This window comes from Capsicum annuum, unplaced genomic scaffold (genome assembly GCF_002878395.1).
Source record: "Capsicum annuum cultivar UCD-10X-F1 unplaced genomic scaffold, UCD10Xv1.1 ctg42182, whole genome shotgun sequence".
In the NCBI taxonomy this organism is placed as follows: Eukaryota; Viridiplantae; Streptophyta; class Magnoliopsida; order Solanales; family Solanaceae; genus Capsicum; species Capsicum annuum.
This window is the reverse complement of record NW_025849567.1, coordinates 1,875-12,394: the sequence shown is the minus strand read 5'-3', so window position 1 is coordinate 12,394 and position 10,520 is coordinate 1,875. Positions and strand designations below refer to the sequence as shown.

At 33.8% G+C, this 10,520-nt stretch overlaps 2 protein-coding genes across 2 annotated transcripts; both read right to left on the bottom strand.

Moving 5' to 3' along the window:
• Positions 1 to 7,506: 7,506 nt before the first annotated feature.
• On the bottom strand, positions 7,507 to 8,163 carry LOC124891894. Its single transcript, XM_047403458.1, has 2 exons — positions 8,058 to 8,163; positions 7,507 to 7,976 (listed from the first exon to the last, which is right to left on the bottom strand). The coding sequence occupies exons 1-2, from the start codon at positions 8,161 to 8,163 to the stop codon at positions 7,507 to 7,509; spliced, it is 576 nt and encodes a 191-aa protein (XP_047259414.1).
• Positions 8,164 to 8,762: 599 nt separating this feature from the next.
• LOC124891893 lies at positions 8,763 to 9,238 on the bottom strand (the record flags this gene model as incomplete). Its single annotated transcript, XM_047403457.1, is given in 1 exon segment — positions 8,763 to 9,238. A coding segment is annotated over 1 exon segment (122 nt), but the record flags the coding sequence as incomplete, so codon positions are not given.
• Positions 9,239 to 10,520: the final 1,282 nt, after the last annotated feature.

Sequence of the window (10,520 nt, the reverse complement as noted above, 5' to 3'; positions counted from 1 at the left end):
GGCTTCAAAATACTCCAAAAAAAAAGACTTCAATTGCGTGCCAATTCCGAAGCTTGATCCTTGGACAATATCTTGTACTCTTGGTACTTCTCATGCTTGTATCAGTATATAGGTTGAAGTTGAACAAATTATGGTTACCAATATCTTAGCAAATATGAACATCGAACTTTAAAATACAGAATCATACCGAATTAATTCGATATGGTAACGATATAATATTTTTAAAATCAAATACTAAAGCTATATCGAATCAAAGTTTCAAATATCGTATCATATCATACCATGTCTACCCTCCTTATCGTTAGTGGATTGATTTAGATTTATCCCACAACTATGAAAATTAGAACATATTTGCCCTCTATTTGAATTTACTTAGAAAATATGTCTTTTCTCACAAAGAGTTGATTTTATGGATGGTCACTCAATATATGGACAAGGATGAAGCTAGTAAAATATTTACTTTAAGCTCCCAAAATATTGGGCCCAAAAATATTTTGATGGTAAATCTAATTATATATTTTTCACTTAAACAATATTGAAGTCTGAAGATTGTAAAAATAAGTTCAAAATTTATATTAAGGAAAAAACTATCTACTTTTTACTAAACATATTTTAGAACTTTGAATTAATTAACTCAAATCTTCACATCAATAAATAAAATTTTTATAACAAAATCCAAGATAATATATAAAAACACATGACTAATATCTTATCAAGTTGAATTAATCCTTAGCTTATATTAGCATGTGAGGTTGACTAAATGTTTCATGTCTTTTGGAAATACTACATTTTAATGCTATCATGAGAATATAGTACTAGAAGACTAGAAGACCTGCATCGAACAATTCATACTAAAATTCATACTAAACCTACAAGATTAAAGTAATTATGTCTTATAAACTTATCAAGTTAATTTGTTTTTCTTGTTTAATTTGTTTCCTCTTATGATTTTTACGCACTCATTTTTCTTAACAAAAAAAATGGTATTCATGCTCAAATTTATCGGAGTATGCTTTCTTGCATCATCTAAACATTTTTGTAATAAAATTGATCTTTATCACTAAGTTGAGTTGTCACCAATGTTGTTAGACGTCTTTCTATACCCTTACCATATCAGTAAGTTCTATTATTTATGTCACCTTATTTACTTTTTTTTTGTTAATTTTTATGTCACTAATTGCACTTTCGGTTTGAATTGTATTTAGTGTAATTGTTGTGGAAACGTTGGAACAATCCGAATTCTGCAAACAATGGGGTGCAAACAATGGGGACATCGATAGTTCGTGAAAAGGTGACTATGCCTGTACTGGTGTTGAAGGTGATGGGACCTGCTCTCGACTATCATTTTGTGGATTTTGGATGCAACAGAATTGATCGCGCATTGTTTGATGATAAGTGGAACCATATAGGTCCATTTCGACTTAGAACAGGCAGCTATGTGGTGCCAATTAATGAAATTCAATGGACCTGTGATCATCGACACTGAAGAAAGTTACATGCCAGCAAATTGACATTATTAAGCTATATATATATATCTATATTTGAATCTCATTGACCAATTAGTTAATGGTATACTTGAAGGTTGCTACAGACCAATTAGTTAATAGCATACTTGAAGGTTATTGACCAATTAGTTAATGGTATACTTGAAGGTCGCTATACACCAATTAGTTCAAAGCATACTTGAAGGTCATTATACACCAAATTACCACTAACATTATACTTGATAAGGTAAATTATATTATATTATTAGAAGTTCTTGTATAGCTCAATACCAAAATTGGTATACAAAATTATATATTGATAAATTTAAAAGAATTATCCATTAAATTACTACTGTTAACATTCATTCCCTAGACCACAAATAGGAGTTACAGTTGCATGTTTTTGTATTTCTTAAAGGAAAAGTATCGTTTCCACTCCATACTATACACTAAAAGTCTAGGTCACACCTAAACTATCGCAGTGACCTATTACGCACCTAAACTATAAAAAAAAGTGGAACTATTACCTCCCCGTGACACCCATGCCCAAGTTTAATGAGTGGAGTGTACTCCACTCGCCCTATGATGATGTCACCTGTTTAATTTAATTTTTCTATTTAATTAATAAATAGCCCTTGTGATTAAAAATAAATAACCAAAAAAAATTAACAATTCAACAACTCCTCCTTCTTCACTTATTCTCTGCTCCACTTTTCCTTCAAAATCAAGCAAATTCAACAAGAAAATTCTGATGGCAGAAAATATTAAACAATTCACCATTAAAAATATGAAATTGTTAAATTGTTCACTTATTCTTTACTTCACTTTCCCTTCAAATCCACTTCCTTCTTTTCGTTCTTCTCTTCATCAACAACTCCACCTTCTTTTACTCACTTAATCAAACAATGTAAATCTTGTATCAAAGCCAAACTCGTTGTCACCGGGGCCTTTTCACCTTCAGCAGATCCAAAATGCAAGCGTTTGGATGATGCTAATAAGGCTTTTGAGTTAATGGAGGTGAAAGATGTGGTTTCTTGGAACGCGTTGGTAACTGGGTATTCTCAGATTGGACGATTTGATAAGAATTTGGGACTGTTTGAGAGGATGAGGGAAGAGGAGATTGAATTGAATGTTGTAACATGGAGTGTTGTGATTTTGGGGTATGCACAGAGGGATTTAGGTTAGGGAAACTCATTGCTATTTATTTTTGTGTTTGTAACTGTAATTTTTTTAACAGTTGTGCAAATTTGTGGTGGATTTTGTAACTTTGAATGTTAACAATGGTGTTTTGTGATTCCAATAACAATTTTAGTAATGGATGTTGAATTTTATGGTGGTTGTTTGTGATTTTTGTGATATTAATAGTTGTATTGTGATTCCGATAATGAAATCTATGGTGGATTCTTAAAATTATTGTGGTGGAGATTTGAGTTTGATGATGATAGTGTCAATGGTGGTGTTTTAATGGTGATTTTGGTGAAGAAGTAGCAATTGGAGAAGACGGACCCACATATTAAAATAAATAAATAAATAAAATAATTTTATTGATATTTTTTCAATTGAAAAAATAAAAAAAAATTAATTTTACTAACATTTAGTTATCAATTCTTCAAACAAATTATCTTCAATTTTGATTCTTCAATTTTGATTTTGAAAGACAAATTTGAGAATTAGGGTTCTTAGTTTGGAGCTCCAAATTGGCTTAAATAGGAATTAGGTTCAATAGATCCGTTGGAAGTTAAATGTGTTGTATTTTTAATGTTTTTAATCGTTTATTTTTGTTATTTAAAAGGCTGGACGCGCGTAAAACGACTGTAAGACGCGCCTTAGAATAGGTGTCGTGGGGAGGTAATAGTTCCACTTTTTTATAGTTTAGGTGCGTAATAGGTCGCTATGATAGTTTAAGTGTGACCTATACTTTTAGTATATAGTTTAGGGTGGAAACGATCACTTTTTGAAGTAAACTAACTTTACATAGAAGAAAAACCCTAATTCAGGGTGATGACATAAGAAAGAAGAAGAGAGGAGAGGGAAGTTTCATTCATTGAGTGAAAAAATGAGAAGAATTAGTTAATCTGTACAGTGAGTAGTAGTAGTTTATATAGCTAGTAACTAACTACCTTCTAACAACCTCCTAACTAACTAATGGGTTGTTTACTTAATTAATTCAACTACTTGGACTAACAGTAGAAAATAGCTGCTAAGAAACTACATTCTCCTTTTCTTTAACACTCCCTCTCAAGCTTGGAAGTGAGAAAATATTTTGAATTCCAAGCTTGGAACATAAATAGTGATGTTTCACTTTACTCAACCCCTTTGTCAATACATCTGCTGGTTCGTCCTGAGTAGGGATGTACTTGGTAGTTACTAATCCTTGGCTTATTTTTTCTCTTATGAAATGACAATCAATTTCTATATACTTAATTCTCTCATGATACACTGGATTTGCAGCAAGCTGTATTGCAGCTTTACTATCAGTAAAACATCAACAGGTTTTGTGACTTCAATACCAAGTTCCTTTAAGAGTCCTAGCAGCCAAATAAGTTTTGAAACTATGCTAGCCATGCTTCTATATTCTGCTTCTGCTAAACTCCTAGAAACAGTTGATTGTTTCTTGGATTTTCATGATACTAAAGAATCTCCCAACAAAACACAATAACCTGTCACTAATTTCCTTGAGTGTGGACATGATGCCCAATCTGCATCACAAAATATTGTAACTGTATCTTACTATTCTTAAGATACCTTGTCCAGGTTGATTCTTGATGTATCTTACTATTCTTAAGGTTGCCTCCATGTGTGATTTCTTAGGTTGTTGTAGAAACTGACTCAAGGTTTTTACTCCATAAGATATGTCAGGTCTTATCATAGTTAGATATAGTAACTTAACAATCAGTCTTTGATATACCCCTTGATCTACCATTGAACCATTCTTTATTGCTTTTGATTCAGCTCCAAACTTGGTAAAGTCATCAAACTGTTTAGTAATTAACTTACAGTTTGTATCAATAGGTGTTACAGCTGGTTTAAAAGCACTTAGCCCTATTTCAGCAATCAATTCCAAGGTATATTTTCTTTGATTCATCAGTATTCCCTTATTGGACCTTGCAAATTCAATTCCTAAGAAATATTTCAATTCACCCAAGTCTTTCATTTTGAAAAAATGTTTCAACTTGCCTTTAGTTTCTTCTATAACTTGAAGACTATCTCCTATAACAAGCATATCATTAATATATACAAGTACTAGGACAGTACCTGTTGAAGTATTCTTGATGAATAATGAGTGATCATATTCACTTTGTTTAAAATGTAACATCAACAATGCTTTAGACAGTTTAGCATTCCATTGTCTTGGAGCCTGCTTCAGCCTATAAAGGGATTTGACAAGTCTACATACTTTATTCTTCCCCTGGCTTGAGAATCCCTAACGTAATTCCATTTATATTTCATCATTCAAGTTAACTTGTAGGAAAGCATTAAATACATCCATTTGATGAACTATCCAACCCCTTTGAGCAACTAATGACAAAACAGTCCTGACTGTTTTCATCTTAACCACTGGGCTAAAAGTTTCTTGATAATTAATGCCCTCCTTTTGGCTATAACCCTTGGCAACCAGTCTTGCCTTAAATCTTTCTACTTCACCTGTTGCCTTGTATTTCACCTTGTATACCTATCTGCAACCTATTGGAATTTTTCCTTTGGGCAACTGCACAATGTCCCAAGTGTGATTAGATTGTAATGCTTCAATCTCTGACTTCATAGACTATATCCATCTAGGGTTACTAAGCTTCTTTGTATGTTTTAGGTTGAGTAATAGAAGACAACTTTAACAGATATGCTTGATATTGTGGAGCTGACTTCTGATAAGATAAGTAGTTTGACATTGCATATGGTGTCTCTTGTATTCCTAGTGACACAAAATCTGTCATCCAAAGAGGTGGTTTTCTTGATTTTTCTGACTTTCTTGTATGTGACTGAAGTGTTGATGATTGTTATATAGGCATTTAAACTGCAATTGGTGCTACTGTAGAATCAAAAGCATGTACATCTGGTGTAGGAGGCTGCATTTGCTCATCATGAGCAGTTTGTGTTTCCATGAGTCTGTGATCAGGTTCAGTATTATCCATTGGCTCATTCAAACCAGTAAAATTGAAGATAGAAGTAGATTTTTCTATTTTAAGGTTGAAGGGAAAGATATCTTCTCTAAAAAACACATCTCTGTTAACAAAGAAAACATGACTAGTTAGATCATATAATAGATAACCTTTTTGTGTTTCTGTATATCCCATAAGGATAGCAGTTCTAGCTCTTGATTTAAGCTTATCAGATTCCTGCATATCTTTAGCAAAACATAGACGACCAATAATTCTGAGATGAAGCACTGATGGTTTTTTATTATGCAATAATTCATATGGTGTTTTATTTTTAAGAACATAACTAGGTAGCCTGTTAATGAGATACACAGCAGCCTTAGCACACAGACCCCAATACTTAATAGGTATACCAGCCTGAAATCTTAAGGCTCTTGTTACCTCCAAGATATGCCTGTGCTTTCTCTCAGCAATTTCATTTTGTTGAGGTGTATAATCACATGACTTTTGATGAATAATGCCAAGAGCTACAAATATCTCTGTGCACTGAGTGTTCACAAACTCAGTGCCATTATCAGTTCTAATAATTTTAACTGGCTTATTAAACTGATTTTTGACTAATGTTAGGAATTGTTTAAGAATTGTACATACATCAGTTTTGAGTTTTAAGAGAAAAATCCAGGTCATTCTTGTGAAGTCATCTATAATAGTTAAGAAGTACTTGTTTCCATCATGTGTAGGAGTCTTGTATGGACCCCATAAGTCCATGTGTAACAATTCAAATTTATGCAGACTAGTAGAAGTACTTAAGGGAAAGGGTAATCTTGTTTAGCACAAGGACAAATCTGGCATTTATTAACTGTCTAAATAATAGTGGTCAAATTTACAGGTAAAAGCTTTTTCAAGACAGTAATGGAAACATGACCAAATCTTTTATGCCACACTTCTACATCTAAACTAGAATTTGAAGAAAGAGTATTATCAAAAATTCTAGCTGCTAATGAAACATCAATGTTGCATGAGTTTCCTTTTAGAATGTACAGTCCATTTGCCTCTTTACCAATCATCTTCACCTTCTCACTCAATAGATCCTTCAAAATAAAGTAGTCAGGAAAGAAGGTAGCAGAACACTTAAGCTCCTTGGTCAGCCTTGAGACAGATAATAAATTGAATTTAAATTGTGGAATATGTAGAACATCAGTAATAATGTTGTCATTTTGCAATGTACTGGATCCTGTAGTTATAATCAAGGCTACATCTCCATTAGGGAGATAAACTTTCCTTGATTTATCAGTTTTGACACTGTGTGATGTTTAAGTGTATGTAGATCTGCTACCATATGATTGGTAGCACCTGTATCCACTATCTAATATGTATTGAGTGACTGAACAGTAAGGGCAACATTTATACCTGTTGCACTAACTGTTAGATTTGTTGAGTGTGTAACAATGTTAGCAGACGATGAAGGAACAGGTGTTCTACTGAGAAACTGCAAGAGTTGATTATACTGCTCCTTAGTGAGAGTGCAGGTCTCATCATCCTTTAAGTGTCTAGGCTGAGGATTCTTGAAGTGTCTTAAACCTGGAACACCAATAGAAGAGCCTGAATTGTTGTGATGATAACCTTGTACACCATTCTCAGTATAGTCAGCTCCCATAGGATCAGACATCACATTATAGGCAGAACTGTTTCCCCCTTTTTTCTTAAGGATAGCCAATGATCTTGTAGCAATCTTCCTTAGTATGTCCTTTGATTTTGCAAAAGTCGCAGAACAAGTGATGATTTCTTTTAAGCTTATAATTTGGAGCATTTCTTGAGTACAATGTTGTGTCAAGTAAGCTCGAAATATTTGCAGGATTTGCTCCTAAGATCCCAGCAGTAGCCACTATAGATTTTTGGCTTTCATCATTGATAATCATTGAATATGCCTAATTAACAGACGGTATTCGACACATAAGTAGAATTTGACTTCTTGCTTGCAAGTAAGAGTCATTCAAGCCCATAAGAAACTGGAAAAGTTTCAATTTATGAAGATGCAATACAAACTCATTTGATTTATCACAGTTACAAGGAGTTGGAACTAATGCCTCAAAATCTTCCCATAATCCCTTCAATTTAGAGAAATACACAGACACAGAATCAGTTCCTTGAGTAAGAGTGGCAATCTCTTTATGTAGGTTTAAAGTTCTTGAGCTATCCACCTTATTAAAACGCTCAAACAAATCTTCCCAAACTTCTTGGGCACTTGAGGCATACATGATACCTCCAAGAAGCCCTTTTCCAACAAAATTCATAACCCAAGACAAAACAATAGCATTCACCCTCTCCCAATGATTTTTCAGCCCAGAAAATTTATCTTTTGTACAAAAATCATCAACCATTCCTAATTTATTACGACCTAATAATGCAATTCTCATAGATCGAAACCACAAAGAATAATTCTCAGTCTCAGTTAATTGAAAAGATATAATTAGCGTACCACTCACATCTAATGCACTAAGAAATAAAGGATGATTGTAATCGATGCCATTAGAGGGAATAGAAGGAGCAGTTGAAGCAGATTCTGGATTGTCATTAGTCGCCATTTCTGATTCTTGACAAGCTCAAGATCTAATCACTTGTTATAGCAGAAGTTTATGCGGAAATTAAGTGCCAAGATAGAAAAAAAAAATTCAGTAGACTAGGATTACCAGTCCCGTGGCTTTGATACCATGAAGTAAACTAACTTTACAAAGAAGAAGAATCCTGATTAAGGGTGATGACATGAGAAAGAGGACGAGATGAGAGGGAAGTTTCATTCATTGGGTGAAAAAATGAGAAGAATTAGTTAATTTGTACAGTGAGTAGTAGTAGTTTATGTAGTTAGATCATGGACCCAAAAATACGCCATGAGATGAACACATTTGGTTCTACTTCCATGAATATTTATGCTACAGTAGTAAATAAAAATAGGCAATGGTGCATAATTTACTAATATTGGTGTTTTTGATTTTCTTGTATTTGGTCCTTGTGTTTGACTGGTTAAATATTTTTTATCAATAGTCGCACTAGATAGTGACCTTTTCATTCGAGGCTTTACAAAACAGAATCAGTAATATGAAATTTAATAGTAATTGCCTAAATCATTCCATCTATTATCTCTCAATCCTCAAAGGAATAGGCATACTCACTCTAGAGTGCTTCTCAGACGTATACACTCAGTAGAACATATGGTCAACAAGTAAAGACCAAAACACAAGACAGAACCATAGTTAATGTCTAAGCTAATTGTCTTTTTAATCATGGAAGTATCTGGTCTGCTTAAAAAATTTAAAAAGGTATATAGAGAGAATAAATAAAGGTTGTCACTACATAATCCACCTTTTCCAACTTTGACACTGCAGCAACGAAGGGGCAGACCCATGGGAAAATAAGCAAATCGAGACAGACAAGATCAGTCTTCAGCCGAAAACCAGCCAGCTTCTAATGTCAGCATATTCTACCATGTCAGTTTGAAACAAATGGTTGAGACTTGACGTGACGAATAAGGATTCCCATATTATTTAGTAGAGGTCTCAACTTCAACTTTTTTAAGGTGGTGCCTCCAACATTTGATACGTCTTGAGTCGCAGCAAACAGGGGCAATCTCTCTTTGTATTAGTTTCTCCCTTAAAAACTGTAATTGCATACCAAAAGCAGAACAAGATAGAGAAGATTAAGAAGGACTGATATTCTTTTACAATATATGAAACAACTGCTGGGTTCAAACTATATGAAAAAGTGTGAATGAAAAATGGAGGAAAAATGGTGGAGAAGGGCGATACCAATTTAGAAAGTGTACTCCCAAATTGGAAAGTTCACTCTTTCTCCCACGTTGGTGGAAGAAGAGAACTTGTGAACGTTTAAAATAAGGGACACTTACTCCACATGGTAAGTGAGGCAAGAAATAAGAGGTGCCTCGCACCGTCGTCGTCGTCGCTTGCTCGGCTTTGAATTTGATTGATGAGATCTATATTTTTGGATAAAGTTAATTTGACAAAAATTAAGTTCGAAAATACCAAAGGGAAAAACGCAACTTTTTTCTGTGTTTTGATACTCCATTTATATACATGCATGCAGATTGTGAAACAGTGTTTCGAAACAGTGCAGTGCTGAAATGAGGGGATGCAACCCTTCAACGAAATGACACACTGATTCATGAAATGGTATGCCTGTTCGGAAAAGACACATTCTTTGGACGAACAGACATGGCTTTTCCAGAAAGGTCATACCTTTTAAGTGAACCATTGTCACTTGTCAGAAGAGGCACGTGTTGGCTATATAAACCTGCTTTCATCCACAGCTTTAGGTACGAATTTTATGAAATACAAACTCTCTTCTTGTCTTGAAAAACTTTCTGTGTGATCTATCAAACCGTTGAGTGAGTTCACTGAATCCAACAATTTGAGGTACCGCTATTATTCGAATTGAAGGCCATTTTATCCTGGGAGAAAGATTCCAAAACATCGGGTATAGTGAGAGGAATTATTCCTTAAGGATACTCCGTGAATTCGAAGGACTTGGTCTTAAATTTTGTTCCATCTCTTTTCTGAATCTTAACACACTTCTTAGATTATTCGTAATCTAGTGTTGAAGGTATTACAGAACTTCATAAGTGTTCTTGTCTTGGACTTGAACTAGTGTTGAAGTTTGTGTTTCTTATAAACAGATTCTTGTACCCGAATACATAAAAGATAACAATCTTAAGGAATAATTTTTTGCAGAATCTGTATTGCTTATTTTTGGAGATTAAAGCTTTAAGCTTTCTACTCCGTTTGAACTTAACTAGTGATTCGAAGACATAAAATCTTTATCACAAGTTAAAGATCATTCGGTTGACGATTGGAAGTCATTAAAACTTCATCGTCAACTAGAAGCAAGAAGAAGAGTTTAAAGTTGTTTAACTTTATAAATAGTATTCTGA

Bases quoted from the DNA above. Each gene is read 5' to 3' on its own strand.
- LOC124891894 (XM_047403458.1), bottom strand. From the start codon at position 8,163: ATGGCGACTAATGACAATCCAGAATCTGCTTCAACTGCTCCTTCTATT. The intron at 7,977-8,057 runs GTACGCTAATTA...TTGCATTATTAG, and splicing joins TAGTGCATTAGATGTGAGTG to GTCGTAATAAATTAGGAATG.